The sequence below is a fragment of the Callorhinchus milii genome, unplaced genomic scaffold (assembly GCF_018977255.1).
Source record: "Callorhinchus milii isolate IMCB2004 unplaced genomic scaffold, IMCB_Cmil_1.0 Scaffold1, whole genome shotgun sequence".
NCBI classification, from domain to species: domain Eukaryota; kingdom Metazoa; phylum Chordata; class Chondrichthyes; order Chimaeriformes; family Callorhinchidae; genus Callorhinchus; species Callorhinchus milii.
In genome coordinates this window covers 100199845-100219189 of record NW_024704742.1, presented here as the reverse complement: position 1 = coordinate 100219189, position 19345 = coordinate 100199845, and the positions used below count along the sequence as shown (strand labels likewise).

The 19345-nt window shown below is 40.9% G+C and overlaps 1 protein-coding gene and 1 non-coding gene across 10 annotated transcripts in view; one reads left to right on the top strand and one right to left on the bottom strand.

Annotated features, from left to right (window-relative positions):
* Positions 1-19345, top strand: part of LOC103182354 (casein kinase I) — a 165958-nt gene that overhangs the window by 31633 nt on the left and 114980 nt on the right. For all 9 annotated transcript variants that reach the window (XM_042333787.1, XM_007899347.2, XM_007899345.2 and 6 more), the window contains exons 3-4: positions 13531-13571; positions 16020-16089. In XM_042333787.1, the coding sequence (XP_042189721.1) occupies positions 13531-13571; positions 16020-16089 (111 nt within the window). The remainder of the gene's footprint in view (positions 1-13530; positions 13572-16019; positions 16090-19345) is intronic.
* trnae-cuc lies at positions 13313-13384 on the bottom strand. Its single transcript has one exon. It is a non-coding gene; the product is annotated as a tRNA-Glu (tRNA).

Sequence of the window (19345 nt, the reverse complement as noted above, 5' to 3'; positions counted from 1 at the left end):
CTGATCAGAAAATACAAAGTAGACTGACTGACTGCTGCCAAAGTTGTCTGCTGATGGTAGAGGAGAACTCCCACTCTGCAGATCAGCCGTTGTTTTCAAAAACGTATTCTAAACAATCAAAGCTTTGGTGCGATCGAGTTAAACCTCTCTGAGTTTCCTGTCAGTTAACTTCCCTTTGTTCATTCCACTGTGATTACAGGATGCTTTTCAAGGGCTCTGTACTTTACAGTAGTTTTTTTTGACTTTCATTTCTTTGTGTACAGTAAAAAAAATCTGAAAAGCGGAATGGAAACATTGAGAATCTGTTGAAGACTTCTTGAATGATTTACTTCTGAGTTTGGATACAGAACCTGCAACAATTCCAAGACTGGTTTAGTACAAAGATTCTTCCACAATAGATTGCACCACGTTTGCCCTAATTGGGATCGGCCCCATTGTGGATATGAAAGCACTGTGGATAGCAGATTTTTTTCTCTCTCTAATTCTGTATTGAATGTCTTCAACTTGCCTTTCCATTTCACTGTTGGAGAAGAATCATGTTCCTCGTAAACAAAACAGTAGAATAATTGTTTGGCCAGTAGATTTACAGCCCCACAAAATATAGTCAATTCACTTTACAGTATACTTTGTGAAATGCCTCAAAGACGCCTCAAAGGCGTGATAAGGTACTATATCAAATGCACGGATGATTATTATTATTTTATTTATTTTTGGAAACACTCAAGCGGCTGCTTTGCTTTAAAGCTTGTCTTTTACCACTTTGTCAAATGCAATATAAAATGTAACATGTCAAAAGTAACAAAAAAACAAATGTAACAAAAAAGTTTACATGTTTTTGTGCAGTTTAATTTGAAGCATTCTTTCAAGAAAAAATGTGGAGTGGATAAGGGAACTTGATGGACATTGTGCATTTAGATTTAGCAACACTTTTTATTCTGTGCCACACAACAGCTTATGCCACAAGGTTGGAAGGCATGGAATGGGTTGGGATGGGGGTGGGGGATGGAAACTTCTCAAGAGGATTTAAAATTGACAAATTCATGGGAAGCAATGGAGTTGGATTGGTGTGGAAGGAGTTAGGTGGCCCTGGGCTGTCGCTATTGATACTATGATACTATTGACAAATCGTATAGATATGGGGACAGAAACCAAGCTGTCCACGTTTGGTGCTCATATGGAGTTATAATACAATAGTAAACTTTGCATTTGATAGTGCCTTATCTCATCAAGATGTCTTAAAGCACGTCACAGAATATGTTGTAAAGTGGTATGATTGTATCTTTATAGGCAAATTATATGGGACAGGCTTTGTGGGAATGTAAATATACTTTGTTTATAGATCATGACACAAGAGAGGAAATTGCTGGTACTAATGGACGCATCGAAGTGTTATGGGTGGAACTTTGTTTTTGAATAGTGTGCGTCTGAAGTCTTAAATTTTTTTTCTCTTTATCCCGATTTTATAATATATAGTTTATGAACCCGGTAGTTAGTTGATCGGTGAATTGTTTTTCTGGGGGTAATAATCCCTTCAAAAAAATATTAATAATAAATTGGGCACTTCAATCCACAACTGTTTGTGGGACACTGCTGTGCGCTATTGGCTGCTGCATTTCACTCACAAGATATACGGTCAATTCACTTTACAGTATATTCTGTGAAGCACTTTGAGACATCTTGAATACATGATAAGGCCCTATATCAGTGGTATATCAGAACCACAATTGCATGCGGGAACACAGAATACATGTCTCTGAGAGAATCCTGTTGACCAGCCTAAGGAGGGCAGCTCCAAGTTGGTAGCTCCTGGCTTGGGTCTACAAACCCTTGGCATTCTCCAGCCTTCCCTCAGAGTACGGTTTTGTAATAGGGTTTAATTGTTTTGCGTATTATCAATAGTTTGCGCTATATCAAATGCATGGCTTATTATTATCGTTGGGCTGCACAGAGCATCCCTGACTGGCTTTGTGGCTGGTGATGTTTCTCTAGAAGAGTGGCTGGCAGGAGTATACATGCACATGGGCATGTGGAATTTTTATTTATCAACTCCGTTTGGAAGGACAAGATTCTGTACTTGGTCCTCTCCTCTTCAACTTGTACATGCACCCTCTTGGTGACATCATCTGCAGACATGGGGTCAACTTCCACAATTATGTGGATGATACCCAACTATAGCTCTCTGCCTCCACCCTTGACTCCAGGACCACTGTTATCCTGACAGAATGTCTATTGGACATGAAGTCCTGGATGAGAGCTAATTTTCTTCAGTCGACCGTCAACAAGACCGAGGTTCTCCTGATTGGCTCCCGTCAGGGCCTCCTCACCTCAGGCGCTGACAGCATCACCATCCATGGTTGCACACTCCACTGTACTAAGCCAGTCCGGAACCTTGGCATCTTGTTTAACCCTCAACTATCCTTGCTGCCCCACATCTGTGCCATGACTTGCTCTGCCTTCCCCCACCTCCGCAACATCACCCGACTCCGCCACTGATTCACACCACAGACCGCAGAAACTCTCAAACATGCTTTCATTACATTGAGGCTTTCTATGCAAACTCATTGCTTGTCAGCCTCCCCAACTCCTCCCTCCATAGGCAGCAGATCATTCAGAACTCTGCACCCCATGTCGTCTCCCGCACCAGGCTCTGTGACCCTATCACCCCATCCTTGCCCAACTCCACTGGCTTCCCATCACACAGAGGATACAGTTCAAGATCCTGGTCCTCACCTTCACAGCCCTCCATGGTCTTGCGCCCCCCTGCCTCTGCGACCTCCTAACCCCCTACCATCCTACTCGCTCCGGCCTGCTTCACGTCCCCGGCCTCGCTCAGCCTACTATCGGCGGGTAGGGCATCTGTCACTCTGCTCCCACCTTCTGGAACTCTATCCCGCATTTCCTCTGCCTCGCCCCCTCCCTTGCCACCTTCAAGTCCCATCTCAAGACCCTCCTCTTCAACTACTTTCGATCACCCTGCTTCCCCCCCCTCCCCCACCCTCACCTAGGGTCCATAACTCTGTCTGTCCAGCGCCTTGGGACGTCCTCCCGCCTTGAAAGGCGCTTTACAAATGTAATTTTTTTGTTGTTGATATGACATTGAAAGCTCAAAGTGAGTCCAAGCCATTGCTTGTACTGTTCCATGGGATGGGTGAGGAAGAGGAGTACATGAGCTAACTACACCCAGGATGGGAATAAGAGGTAAAGATCATTAATCAAGTGTGGTGCAGTTCACGCTGAAAGATAGCAGATTTACCACTCTGTATTATGTAATCTCCTCTGAATTAAGAAGAAACCTTGGGAATTTTAAAACTAAAGGAAGCTCTTAATGTTCTTCCACTCCACTGAATGAAAGAGACATTGTGCCATGTTTTAACATTGTTGGTGATTGGATGTTAGAGGGAGGAGGAGGTGAGATGATGGATAACCTAACATTATAAAAGGAAACTATCCTTCAGTATGGAGGCTATATCTTTTTCAATTCCAAGCTTGAAGAATAGTCTTCCCCTTGTTGCAGCACTTTGCTTGGCAAGTTGCAGTTGCAAATTTCCATCAGAATTTTTTTTAATGTTTAAAGATCAGTGTGTGGATAAAGGCACTGTGTCTGCTTGGCATTTCCGTCATATGCTCTGATGATTTACGTAAATGCAATTTAATCAACGAGGGCAGGACTTTCAAGCAACAAAAATAAGTACTATCAAAACTCGATATTCATTGAAGTGTGACAAATTCATCAGGCCCAGCCGTTTTGTAATTTAGTAGTGTGGGTTCAATGCAAGGTAACTATGGTTATAATGATGATAGATGATGCGGCACTAGTTACTACAGGAAAGGAAATGTAGAATACAGTATTCAACAAAATTGGGACAGCTCGGAAATCTCACTGAGGGCAGGGAACTAGCTTGTTCCCTACTTTCCCAGCGTTCAATCACACTACTCTCCTGTATGCCGTAGGGTGTTCTCGATGCACAAACTTAGTGTTGTGTTGCCAAAGTTGCTCTTTTGGAAGAGGTATAAAAAGCATTCTCCTCTTTTCTCCCCACCACCACCCTGCCCCAGCTTACTACAAGTCGGGCATGAAGTGTTGAACGCCTTGACATTTCTCTGGGCTGGACACTTGAATGGCACAGAAACCTTTAATTGAGATCTACAAGAAAATCCCCTTCCTTTACATCCTATGATTCATGTCTGCGCTTTCAGCATTGTGCTTTATCTAATTGTTTGTTTGAAGAACTTTGAGACTTCCTCCTGGCATGAAAGCCCTGTATAAATAAATGTAAGTTGTTGTTTAGGCTAAAAGACAATTCCAGGGTTCAGAGCATATGTACCCTCTTCATAAGCTGTTCTCTTCTTCCCTACCTTCCCTAAACCGTACCAAAAATTATCTCATCAATCTCTCCCTAGTTTTTCTGTGTGTCAACTAACCTAACCACTATATTTTTGCTTTGTCAACTGAATGTCTTACAATGTAAAACCCAGCACTATGCTTAAGAATATCCAAACAACAACTTGCACTTAAATAGCGCCCTCCACGCAGGACAGGGTCTCAGAGTGCTTAAATGAGATTGTGTTCCACATGTGTATACACTTACACATGGAAATGTCTCTGTGTCTGGAATGGAATGCACACACTCTCACTGGAGAGATGGTCCCCGCTAAAAGAGTTGTGGAGAGTTTTGGGTGCAGGTTGGCGAAAGCCAAGGCTTGGGGATACCAAGAATATGTGATGGGAAACTGCTGGAGTTCAATCAGCTAACACCTCATAGTTTTCCATTGCTTGTCCAGCTAGGGCCACCCTATAAATTAAGATTTGGATTGCAGGGTTTCTGGGAGCCTGGCAGAAAGAATTCATGCCCTCATTGACCGGTCTGGCCTTCCAAGTACTGCTGATGAGACTGATGTCTGGTCAGTCATCAACTGTGCCTTTGAGTGTGTGGACTCGCATGGCTCAGGAACCAGACTGCCGAGAGATGATGTTCATGTGCCATAGATCATGTAACTCTTGGTTGGCCAGTATATGCATCAGAGGAGCTCGGAACACACTTCTCATTTCTTTTTTCTCTATTGCAGGGATAAAAGAAATGAGGTTCTGTTTGTGCCTTCCTGTAGCAATGCACACTGAGAGCAGCGCCACAGCAAACAGTGCACTGAAATAATGTTATAACTTTACCTGGAGGTATAATTCACTATTGGAACAGGTTCAGAAAGGGATGGTTCAGGCCAGGACATTGGACACATTTTAAAAAAAGTTCTGGAAGGATGAGATCAAATGAGGTGAAGGCCTTTTTCATCCAAACTGATCTTGTGATGTTATGAATGTACAGTGCCCATTCCTATGTCTTTAGTTGGGGAGTGGAAGGAATTGCCTTTGAAGCTGTTTTGTGGCAGCAGCTGACTCCAATTATGATTTCAGAAGTTCTCATTCTTCAGTAATTGTGGAGAAGCTCGCCCTGGGATTGCGGATTCATATACATTTACTTAAACATAATAATAATCCTTGATTTGATATAGCGTCTTATCACGTCTTCAAGAAGTCTCCAAGCGCTTCACAGAATATACTGTAAAGTGAATTGAAACGCGGCAGCCAATTGCGCACAGCATGTTCCACAAGCAGTTATGGATTGAGTGCCCAAATAATTTTTTTTGAAGGAATTATTGCCCCCAGAAAAGTGATTCACCAATCGACTAACAACCGGGTTCCTACTTACTGCTTGGCAAACAGAGGCACGTGGAGTAAAGAATCTTGGCCAATGTTTCGCCCTGGCCGGGAATCAAACCCAGGTCGCTCACTTGCGAGATGAGTGCTCTAACCTGTAAGCTACAGGATCTAACTTGTCAACCAACATTCCCTCTGCCCTGCACGTAGTTGTGGCTGGTCAACTGAAATTAGCAATTCCAAGATGTAAATATTTCCTTCTTAAGCAGGTTGTTGAATCAGCATTGACCTAAGAATCTCATTCTTTGTAGGCCTGGCTCAGTTGTTAGGCATCTCGTCTGAATCAGAAGGTTGTGGGTTTAAGCTCCAAATTGGGAGTTTGAACTCCTAATCTAGGATGACACCCCTTGTTGTGGGAGCACTGCTTTGTCATTAATCTGAGATCCAATCTGCCTGTTTAATTTTCCAGATTAAAATATTGGTTATTCATTTCATGGCTGTTTATGGGACATTGCTGTATAGTGATGGTTTACAGTGAGTCCTGTGAAGTGTTTTGAGCCATTTTGTTGACGTGATGAGGTGTTTTTTCAAATTCAAGGAATATTATTTTGCCCACCTCTTAAAACAATGTAGTTTTAAAAGGTTTTGAGGTATACATGTGCTCCCTACTGGTATGGCATAAAACAGGATACAATGTGAAATAATATGTGTTAAATGGCGTACTCCAAATTATTTTCACTGGTGGAATATTTTTTTTAACTTGCTTCCACTTGTTTTTGCCAGTGATACTGTATTAAATTCAATGGGATTGAAAAAGTAAACTTCCTGAACACTTTAGGCAACATCAAGTCAGTAAACGTAGGTTTAGAGTTGTAAAGGGCAATTTCAGAACTGATACCAAGAGTTTTTCTTTTACAGAGGCTAATCACCAACGGAAAAGGTTGCCAGGTAGAGGCTAGGACACTGGACTTATTTAAAAAGCAGCTTGGTGCAATAATGGGGGATGGTAGGGTGGGTGTCCTGGAAGGATAAAATCAGATGGACTGAAGGGCCTTCTTCATTCAGACCAAACTTGTGATTTTGTGAGCACTCGCTAACTCCGCAGCAAGTTCCAGAACTTGGCATAGACCAAGTAATGGATTCCAAAAGGGTCCACGTTTTATTCTCGTTGTAGGCTAGACGTCAAATAAAAGGAATACTCTGTATTCATTGGTAGCTTTTATAAATTTTGATGGAAGTATCACCAGTACAATTTACTTAATGTGTCGCCCACAAAATATAGTCAAATCACTTTAAAGTATATTCTGTGAAACACTTTGAGACGTCTCGAAGATGTGATAAGGCACTTTATCAAATGCAAGTATTATTATTATTATTAATTATAATGCCTGCCAAATGTCAAAGGAGCGCAATGCTTGAAAGTTCACCCCTCAAAGCATTCCAATTGTGTGAATGTTGATTTTATAGAGAAACATCTAAACAATTTTTTTCTCTTGACTTTCTTTGTCTGTCTAGTGTAAGGGGCTTCCACCATCCATCACACAAATCAATTGTGTGTCAGTCTGGCTCAGTTAGGTGCACTCTTATACAAATGTAATTTGTTGTTATTGCCTCTGAATCACAAGGTTGTGGGTTTCAATCCCACACTGACACTTCATACTCACATGATCTAGGCTGACAATTCAAAGCACCTGTGAGGAAGTACTAAGTTGTTGGAGGTACCGTCCTTTGCATGATGTGTTAAACCAAGTTTCGGTGGATGTTAAGGATTCAAAAAGAGAGGAGAGTTTCTCCCAGGCTTCTTGCCAAAATCCCCCGGATAAAATTGATCATTCACTTCATGGCTGTTTGTGGGACGTTGCTCTGCACAAATTGGCCGCTTTGGTTGCCTATAAATATACACGATCACTATACAAACCAAATGAAAAAATTATTTAAATGAAGGGCTCCAGTTAAGGTTAGCTTCCTCTTTCAGTGCAGATGGACCTGCTGTGGATTTCTAGTGTATATTTTTGCTTCAAATACTGCTTATAGTGTTTGGATATTGTTGCTAGCAGCTAAGCATGCTTTGTGGAGAATTAAAATGCAGAATTTAGTATGTTGCGTTTCTCTATAATGTACATGTGAAAAATGCATGACCAAAATCCGTTCAATTAGATTAGGAGAGAATCTCTTCCTCATTCTTGAAACACCAAAAATCACTTTTTGGAGCTTTATACACATTTTTCCCTCGTCTCTTGGTAACATTCTTGTGTTGTTGCAGTTCCACGGAAATTTCAGTCGTCCAGTGCTCTTGTGTCAGCATGGACAGTGAGTATTGGTATGATATTTGACCTGTGGGGTGGAGATGAATAACGGTACCACTTAGGCGAGCTCAGTCCTTTCCTCATCTGACATCTGCTCAAGCTTTTACAAGTCATCGGATGGAGATCAGGAGGACAAACCTGCAGCCGTAATACTGTTGCCATCTGAAATTCTTTGCACAGTCCTTGTGCCTTCTTTCCTTGCCCTCAAAACCACCTTTAAAAACGTCTCTCTTTGATTACCACATTCAAGCTTCCACACCTTTCCCCCCAACTCAGTTGTGAAGGTTTTAATTTTCAGGTTGTCAATATTAGGAGAGCTAAGCAAGAACTAAAAAGGGACGTAGCTTTAATGTTGTACCTCTATTTGCATGACTGACGTTTTCAGGAATTATCAGTCAGTTAGGATAATTGTAACTTACCAGAATTCCCATCTCTTCCTCCCCCCCCTCCTCCTCTTTCCATTCCATTTGCATTAAATGTGTATGCAGCTCCAAATTACAGCTAAGAGTGGGGACAAATCTGAAAATGCCAAAAGGAATCTGCTTGCAGTACTAAAGGCAACCATCAGACTTTATAGAGTGTATTATCTTTGTGGGAGTATAGGCATAAAATTAACCACCCTCTAGTTAGTGATCTGATTGCAAAGCATTCCAAACCCAGAATATGTATGACGGGATTCCTAGCTAAGGCTGATAATACTGTGCCAACTAATGCCTGTTAAACAAGTTGGAAGAATATTTGCTGTAGTTAGGAGTAGGATTGAGGGTTAAAGGATCAGCACAGATAAAGATCAAACGCTTTGTGGATCTTGGTGCCTCCCGAGATTCTGGAACTATGAACATGTACAATGTCGCTTTCAAACTTAGATAAGCATTCCTGAGTTTATTAATTTGAGTTTTGTGGGAAGGGAAAAACTTTTGTCTGGAGATGAAAGAAGTCAAATGGAGTCCATTTGCTGGAATGAGTTGTTGCGTGTTTTCTTTTAAGATGCCTGAGTGTTGTATTAAATGTTCTTTAATAATAATAATTATTATTAGTCCACTTACTGCCCTATGACTAATAATGATCCTTGCATTTATCGTGGCACGTTAACATACTGAAACTTTGCAGAGCGTTTCACAGAGATTTCTGTGATCTCTTGCATTTGAAATGGCACCATATCATATCAATACACATCACATCAAACTTGACAGCCAGTTTGCCACAGCATTGTCGCAAAAAAGGCCATGAGGTGAATGACCACATTTTTGTCTGGAGGATTATTAGCCAGGACACCCAGGAGAAACACCTTATCTCTTTGTACAGTGGCATAGTATCTTTAACATTCACCTGGACAGGGAGTTGGGGGCTCAGTTTAACGTCCTATCTGAAGGACGACAACCCCAGCACTGCATTGAAGTGTCAGAGCTCGAAGTCTCTATATACGTCTTTAACCCCCCTACCTGTGAGCGTACTGAATGTGTGTAATGCACTGTAGTATAGGGGGGTTTGGTGGTGGCTGTTGACCATTGATACCAATTGCCCAGCTCCAGTGTTCGGATACACTCTTGAATTCATTCCAGAGTGGTGTGAAATTCTACATGTAAACCTTGGTTACATTTTCTGAAATAATGGCCACCAGAGGATACTAGTAATTTTGAAGGTGGATAGTCGTTCGCATTTATGGTGGTGGATTTACATTGCTGCTTGCAATGTTTTATTAGATTGAGTTAGCGAATACCCACTGCTCATCTAATGTAGGAAATTACTGCCACTTTTTAAATAAAAAAATTCCATTTTACATGAGAATTGATGATCTAATATTACATTCTCCAGTGAAGGGGTGAGATGGTGTCATCTGATATTGTTGCTCTACGCCTGGCCCAGGAGAGATGCATAAAGAGTGAATACCATGTCTTGTCTTTCTTTGAATGTGTTCTTTTTAACCAACAGTGCATTGGAGCTCTTAATGTAGGAAATTGCCATTGAAATTATAAATTGTTTTTTTAAGCATCCTGCTCCTTAATCTGCAGAGCCTGGTTTTTAAATGTTCTTGGAATTTTGAAAAATTATTCAGAAAGAGAACACAATAATTCAGTGAGAATCAAACGTATACAAGAGGCAGGAGAAAAGTAAAGGTGTTTTAAACCTGAATCATTCTGTGTGTGCTTTAATCTTCCTGATATCTTCAGAATTGAACAGGATGCAATGTCCAGTGTAGTCAGCTGATTACTCATCCTGGAATATGAAGCACTTTATTGCTTCCAACAAATCCAGCCATGCCGTTCTTGTTTCATAGATTGGAGCATGTGGATAAGTTTCCTGTAGCAAATGAGCCAACATTCACACAATTGTATTTTAGTCAAGAAATATTGACACTTTTTCATATTACTAATTTGGGATGTTATTAATCACTTGAGAAATTAGGAAACCAGTTACAGAACCAAAATGTTTGTCACATTGTTACCCTTCTTGTTGCATCACCAGGAAAATGAATAAAGATTTGTCTAGCTTATTGGAAAAAATGCAAAATCTGAATCTGTCAGAATTTTAAGTTGAAGGCACGCATTCAATGTGGCAGAAAGCAGCTGTGTAACCACCTTCTTCAATAAAATTCTTGACCCTGATCCAAGCTCAAAGGGTTGTCGACACATAGGAGACATTGACTGCATGGCTACCCAGGCATTTTATCCACTTTCAATGGATCCAAAATATATATATTTAAACACTTTAATACCTGTTTATCTTCTGAACCACAGTGCATTAAATAAACCAAAAGGATATTTGCATTTACGATATAGGTCTCATTTCAAAAGGTGTTTGATTTGTTGCCGTATATGAAGAGGGTTAGAAAAAGTTAAGGCCTATGGTACTAGCGGCAGTGTTGCAATATTGATGTAAATACATTGGAACCCAATTATAGTGCGTCCATTAAACCCGACCAGAGCTGCAATGGGGCACAATTGTTGGTCAACCCTGCTACATTCATGCAGAAAAATAGCAGGCTGCATAGCCTTTCAAATGGCTTCTAAGTGCATGCAATATTGGATTTTTAGCTAAGTAAATGTCAGATCCAGTGTCAGGAACAACCCAGTTGTGCTATAAGGAGACATATATCAGAAGCTGGTTCCACTGTAGATGTGTCCAGTAGGGATTGATGAAGGGACCATTGCTTTTATCCATTTAAATAACCTTGGCTAGCCCAATTCAAAATTTGTCGATGGCAGGAAGATGGGGAGCGTGGCTAATTGTGAAGAGGACTGAAGGAGGACATGGGCAGACTGGTGGATTGACCAAAAAGATGGCAGATACAGTTTAATGCAGAATAGTATGAGATAATGTATTTTGAAAGGATGATTGTATATATTCAGTATACAGAATATTCAGTGTACAGCATGTACTGTAAAGTGAATTAACTGTATATTTTGTGGGCGAAATGCGATTTTGCGAGTCTGTAAGGAAGAGATCAAATGTTCCAAAGGGCCTATTTCATCTTAACCTCTGTTGTGATCCTGTGAATATTCTTTTCTGACATGCAGAAAGCCTCTTTATTTGTATCCAAGACTGATTCTGACCTTTTTCAAAGAATCATCCGTTACATAGCCCTTATTGCCCTGTTTGAAGATTGACATTTGTGCTGTTTGATGTGCAAATCTGAAGTGATTTTCACAGAGTGCCCTTGATCATTTCCATGGCATGTAGCAAGGCCTAGGAATTTGTTTATGTAAACTAACAGCCTTGCAAGAATTGGGATTGGCAACCGTTCAGTACACCCTAACCCTTGGTGTGATATTTTGAAGTGTTGTTAGAGGCATGTGTCTAGGATATTTGGATTATGTTTATGTAAAAGCTCAATGGTTAAATGTTATAGTAGGTTTCTGAACTGCCTTGTGCGTGCCTCCCAGGCCCCCGTTGGCAGCTTTGTTGATCTGCATTCCAACAATCTATCTCTGGGATTTCAACGTGGAGGTGGGATGCATGGAAATCTCAGCTTGGTTTGGATACTCTTTGAGCATGAGCATGTGTCAGACACTCGGCTGACCAAAAAAAAGAATGCTAAATTGGTTATATGCAGTAAGTTGAAGGAATTTGTAATGAGAAACGGTGATAACTAACTATAAGGAGCATGTATAAATGTTATTTAGCCTAACAGTCCCATTCCTTGATCATATATAATTTGCTCTATTTTGGATTCAGCCCCACTTTCTGTCCTGTGAACGCCAACCAACCACAGTAAACATCCTCCTAAAGTAATCCTGAGAGAAATCAGTGTACCTTCCAAGCCTGCATCGTTTGTTTGAAGCAGAACAAAAAACATTATGCTCTGTAATAAATTTGATCAGAGCTCAGTTGGTAAAACAATTGGCTGGAGGTAAAATAAAGCTGCACAGAACTGGCAATGTTGAGTTAGTTGGTTTGAGTTTGGGCAGCAGTAGGGGTGTTACAAATGGACCCTGTGTTTCTTGGCTAGGTTTGTCTCCTGATTGTTATCCAGCAACCGCTGTTGGGAGGTGCTAATGCTGGCTCCAGATAGAATCTGGCTTTATTATTATTCTCGTCCATCAAATAGTGTACTGGTACTGATATCTAAGCTCATGCATAAAGAATGAGCACTTAGGTGAAGTATTAGAAGGCCTCTTCACCCAAGTGAAAACAGCAAAGCAAGCTTATTTTGCTTTAAGCTTGTATGTCTCTATTTTTCAACTCTGTTTTCAATTGAAGAACAGTCATGACATTGCTATGTGCAAATGACTGTTGTGATTGCCTACAAAATTTCATAGTGAATTCTGTGAAGCGCTTTGCCATGTCCTTTCTAATGTGAAAGATCCGATATCAAATGCAAGGATTATTTTGTTTTTTTTTAAATGGCAGTTTCTCATGGAATCATTGCAGAATAAACATTGAGGGGAAGGCTGGAGGAAAAACAGCAAGACAATCTTCTATAGGTCTCCATTTTTCATTCTATTTTAATTGCTTGCAATAATAGTGTCATTTATAAATGGGTTAAATCAGACAGTTAATATTTTATAAAATGTGTGCACTTATTTGATGGCAACAGGAATCCTTAGGGGTTTAGGAGGATGAAAATGGCAGTGTGTGTCAGAATCATTGTGCCTTTCGTTGTAGTGGAAGGAAAGTTAATAATAATAATCCTTGCATTTGATATAGCGCTTTTCACGTCTTCTAGACGTCTCAAAGCTCTTCACAGAATATACTGTAAAGTGAATTGACTGTATATTTGTGGGTGAAAGGCGGCAGCCAGATTGCGCACAGCAGTGTCCCACAGACAGTTGTGGATTGAAGTAACCAATTTATTATTTTTTTTTGAGGGATTATTATTAGGCGTGTGGAGTAAGGAAACTTGCCCAAAGTTTCGCCCTGCCGGGAATCGAACCCAAGACTCTCGCTTGAGAGGCGAGTGCTCTAACCACTGAGCTACAGGACTGCACATATAAACTGCACGTTACACAGATATTGTGTAACATGCAGTTTTTAACTTTCCTGGAAAATAATTGTATTCACAATTGTTTGTTCTGTCACCAATCGAGAATCCCTGATCTCTAATTCTGTTCAATCTCTCTTTTTTTCAAGGTAAAAATTTGTACACAAATGAATACGTGGCAATTAAGCTGGTAAGTCTATCAATTATTGTTTCTGTTGGGTGTTACTAATGCTATTATAAATGTCCATGTCAGCTTAAACTATACCAATATTTCTATTGGAATGTCTCAGAATATCTTCCAATAACCCTTAGCAGTAATGTATGCTGCAGTAATTAAATATTAACCTGTCGTGGTTTCATTTCTCATGACCTGGTGTTCTGTTTGTCTAGGTGTGTATTGTATGGTAGTTGTCCGAGATGAAAAGTGGGCTAAGTTCAAGGAATCTGTTTCAATATCCATGTTTGTGCTATTCTCCTTATTCTTGTTTCATGGAGAGTATTTCTCCTGGGTGGACAAAATATTTTTCATTGTCAAACTTTTTTTCTCTCAGTTTCGAGCTGCGAAATATCCCTAACTATCGTGTAGATTCTTGCTAATAAATCGCCTCCTCTTACCTCTACACTACTGGGTCGGTCCAGAGGATTTTTGTTTTGGGGTAGAGGGGAGTTCCCTCCCTACAAACAAAACTGTCTGAATGATATGGATTACCCAGGTGCTAGAGAAATTAACCGATAATTTCCCTCCCTTCCTGAATGTGCTGATGTGTCCTGGGTATGGTTCCCCTATCTCATTACCCAGGTGATCATTTGACCGCTCAATATCCACACAGCTGCACTCTCCAGCAGTGGTCACTGTGATCACTGTTGGACAGTGCAGGAATCCTTGGGTGTCTGTCTGATCTTTCCCTTTTTTTATTAAAATTGCTTAAAAAATCATCCTTAGATCAGGGAGCGCTTCGACCACTTTAGTACTTTCCTGTTGACTTGGCGAGACCAGTTAACTGGACCACAGATTGAGTCCACAATGTTTTGAATTTGAATGGTGCAGCCTTCCATTTGGTAGCTTTTTGTAACATCTGACTCATCATTTATGCAATTGGTACAGTCGAACCAGGCTGACTGCTTGGTCTATGCTTGGTTCTCTCAGCTGGGAAAGAGCTAATGGAATTAAATTAGCTTCACCATCTGAGGTTGGGAAATGAGGGATCCTGATCGTTATCTGCTGGATGCAGTTGCACACGTGCAGGCAACTCCTGCTTTAAGGGATCTCTGGATAGCGAGAGCCTCAAAGACTGTCAGCATTCCTTATTGAGACTCAGGCATGAATAATGAGCTCCTGTGTGCACTTGTGCCGTCCATGGAACTATACCCAGCAAGGTGTCAGTTTCTTTGAGGGAGGCGGGAAGCGAAAGCAAACTTAAAATGACCTCTGCTGATCGTTATCTGGAGCTGATGAAAATTTCAAATGAATATGAACATTATTAGCAGAGAGATGCAGCTTGAACAAACTGCAGGGGATAACCTGTCCTTGAATTACAGCTTCACCCAATTCTACTGAAGTGTTGTAGCTCGGGAACTTTAAGGGGCCGTTAGGTTAGTGAGTGATGTGCAGTCTGATGGCCATGATTCAAACTTATGCTTTAAATGAAGATGCCTGGAGCCGCATACTAAATGCTCCCAGTTTTGTTGAAGTGGTGCTCAGTTATGAGCTGGGAAGTTATTGCTTCAAGGGAGCTCACTCTCAAGTGTGGCTCGGAGTATGAAATACTAATAGCATGAAATGCTCAAGTCTGGTAATAGATGCAGCATGTTTGTCTTGCAGTTTATTCCTGGCGTTGCTGTTTTCAATTAGAATGTCACCTTTACTGTGGCTTTCAAAACCTCAGTGTGCTGTAAGAGCTAGGAAACTATGGCTGTGATGTTAGCTCTGCACTGTTTTGAACAGAGATGAATGTTAATTGCCTTGCTCTGGTGGTTTCACAGCTTACAGATAAGTCTGGTTCTCACTCACTAAGTTGACCTTGTGGGGAGAAGATCCAAATTCTTATTTAACTCTGTAGTTTAGATAGTTCAGAACCAAAATATGATTTGGCAATTTCATATCCGGATGGGTCATGTTTCGAGCATGCTATTGAGCACCAGCACATGAGGAGTGCAGGAGGATCAGGTGGCAGCTTACTGTTATATTCAAAGTGTGAGAGACTCTATGCTAATCCCCACTGAGGACTTTAATTCTGTTTATAGACACATTAACATATAATATGTAATCCACTCTGTGAAACATCTGTCCTCATTACAGTTGCTTCTGACTGTTCCAAAATTATGCTGCCCAATAAATATATACATAAAATGAGTGACCTACACTGTGGTCAAGGTTACTTGTGTAATATTTTTCATGTTTTATAGCATCCTCTCTGGATTTATTGCCTACAAAGTGAGAACTGAGAACCCAAAAATAATGGTTCAGTTAATAATGTGCTGTAAGGTTTAAATTGAACAGCAGGGTTCTTTTGAATAATTGTGGATAAATATGTTGCTCATTTCAGGAATGCCATAGTAGTAGTTGTGAAAATCTTGATTCTTAGCATGGGAACAAAATTCTCTGCATTGAACCCTCCCTCCTTGCTATTTTTCATAGGAACCTATGAAGTCCAGAGCACCACAACTTCACCTGGAATATCGATTCTACAAACAGCTGGGATCTGGAGGTAAAGTCAGAGAAAATGGATACTTTTCTGTTCGTGAACTGATCCTGTTTTTTTGTCGGTACTGATGATGGCCTTGGTTTATCTGTTTAAAAGTCTGATGCCTGTTGCCTACATGATTGACAACCTGCAATTTGGCAGCCCCGTTGGTGGTGTGGATCAAGCTTAATTACGGGGAGCTCAGTGGTTCAAATCTCTGAGTTTGCTGGAGTCAGGCAGAGTTGCATGGGAAGCTGAATTGCTTCTAGACTTCCCAGGCTAAGGGAGGGGGGAAATCAGGATCAGCTACAATGCTTTCTGCAGTTGAGGGGGGGGGGTATCCCTGAAGGCCAGCGAGCATGGAGAGGCAGGGATGCAGGCTAGCAACAGGAGTCTACATGTGCAGGGCCCATAGAATTTTTTTCTGTTTCGGGCCTGGTCTGGCTTGGACTGAATTCTGGAAACTCAGAGTCCGATAAACCAAAGATTTATCATAATAAAAGCATAAGGAGATTTGGTAGTGAACAACTCTTCCCTTTGGTCGAGGCACCCATTCCAAGCGGCATAACCTTAAAATCTGAGCCAAGACAATTAGAATTCGTCGGAAGCATTTCTTCACACACAGGGTTGTGAAGATGTGGATGCTTTGATGCAGAAATCTGTAGAGACTTTATCAATAACTTTGTTGAAGAAAGACAAACGGATTCAGTAGAAACCTGGTCACCTCGGTAATTCAGCCGCCCCACAATTGCAGGCACATTTTCACAGTCTCTTTTCATTGTCAATGTGAAAAGATAGGCTGTCTGTCGGCTTCAGTAAACCGGGCACCTCACTATTCAGGATAACAGTCATTGATTGCGGCCGCAACAGTGCTCTCTTCCGGTACAAACGCGGTACAAACAGCCCCCTCCGCTACTAATCTGTACACTGTGCACTAGGCCTTGGGCTTCTCGTGCTATTTCCTTGACGCTGCTACTGTGGCCGGTCGTGCATGCGCGGCGCGGGGAGTGTTGGGGTTGCGGAAAATCGACTTTGCCTGGTGCCTGCGGCCTAACCTGAGCTCTTGCAGACAATTCTTGGTAAGTGCTGTATTCAGAGCACATGGTTTGTATTTACATTGTTTGTTTTGATTTAGCGATTTAGTGACTGTTGACAAGTGTTGTAAACATGCCTCATGGAAGGAATTGTCCTTGTGTGAGAGAGTGGACTTAATCAAAAACAGCGAGGGCAAAAGTCATAGACAGTTACCTGTGATCTATGGCATTGACAGAACACAAGTTGTTGCATTCTCAAAAGGAAAGCTGAATACTTGACAGCTTTTGTTTTAAATGTGACAGACGGTGCCTTTGTTTTAATGAGATTGCAAAGTATGGTGGTTCAATGTTCATCACCCTGCCCATTACCAATGCCCTTAACATTACATCAGTGACCTGAATCACCCGAACTGTTTCAGTAATCAGGTCACCTCTAAGTGGGTCACTTTTGCCCAGTCCCTTGAGTGACCGGATTAGTGAGGTTCTACTGTACTTCGATAGCAGAAATTTTTAAACTGTATGGGGAGAGGGCAGTGCATTAGGATTAAAAGATCTGTCAAAATATAATAAAGAAGTAGAACAGATTTGATGGGTTGAATAGCTTCGCCCTGTTCCTGTCTTCCAATGTTCCCACACAATCTTTATTTGAACTGGAATCAAAATGTGCAAAACGTTTGGTATGAGTAAATGTTTGACTGTTGATGCATTGTTTTCTTTGGTCTGGTATTGTGAAATGTGGCAGGCCCAGTTCAGTATCAAGGTACTTTTTTTTCAATGGTTGTATATAAAGATTGAATTGTAAACATTGCCAAAGTTTTTCCAGTCTGGTTGCTACATAGTTTGTGAAGATTGTCAATTGGTTCAGATAAAGTTTGAAAATCGGAAGTTACTCGTAACATTTCAGGAAGCGTTAAAGGTCAGCAAACTGAAATTGCAGCAATATGTTCCTGGTTGAGATTTTTATTGCCGTTGTTTTTACTAACTATCCTGTATCCAACATTTTAACATTTTTTTAGTTTTAAAAAAAATACACTGCAGAAAGATTGCAGAATAAACTAGCTTAATGGTGTGTTTGACCTCTGTCTTGCAGTCAGACTTCCTTTGCAGTGAGGAAGGCAGGAGTCCCATCTTTGTGTAAATATTGTACTTGGAGCAACCCATGAGCATAATCCAGCTGCTCTATTGAAGTTTCTCCCAATACAAATCCAGGTAACACTTGAAGTAATAATGAGCTTAATCACCTAAGGAATTGGGGAGTTCCTGACATGCAACTTAATCTAGAGAGTATGATTGATCTTCAGCATTCTTCAATCTTGGTCTGTATTTTATTTTTGTATATAAAACTTTTTTTTTGCATGGGCAGAAGTGTGTGTGTCTGTGTGTGTGGAGGGGAGGAGGAAAAGATATGATGTTTAGGAGTATTTCAGGACCTGTCTTAACAATTTTATCTTGAATCTGTTTCTTTTTTTCTTGAAACTATTCACCCTGTTTCTCCTTCAAGCCCCCTCCCAATTTTTAAAAAATGATATACCCAAAATTAGTTCAACACAAAAAATTGGAAAATACCCTTTCTTGTGGCCATTCCTCGAACGTTCGTTTTTTTCCGTGTCTGAGAACACTGAAACATAAGCTTATATTGTGGTACCCAGCAAGGTGCTCTCGCTCTCCTCTGATACTCACCAGCTTTTATGGAGCATCTCTCAATCCCTGAGCGTATTAGCCATCTGCTGGAAGAGAAGTTTGATCTATAAATAGCTTGTAAACAGAGTAGTTGAAAGTGTTTGAGGACACAATACCTTCCTGTTGGTTAATCTATCTGGTGGGTGGCGGATACGTTTTTGATTTCTGTGCCCGTCAGTAGAAATAAAGTGAGTTTAAAAATAACCCACTTAAAAAAAAATGGCAACCATGCAAGTGGAGTGACTTTTAAGCTGGGATGTAAAAGCCAGGACAAGAACATTGTAGCTTCTGGGTTAATGACTGTTAATGACTGGACAGTGCAGCACAATGTTTTGTCGCTATTTCTAAAATATAGGTGACCCCATTAGAATTCACCTGGTTTAGTGCTGGTTATCTTAGAGGATTGTACTGTGGACCTGTGCACCTCCAGCTTCCAGCATTGACTGACTAACTTTTTGCAGGCGCACGCTCTCTGCTACCATCACTTCCTTCACATTGCGCATGTGTTCTACCAACAGGAAACACCCACTGACGTCACTTTGAAGGAAGTACCGTCAGCGGTGCTT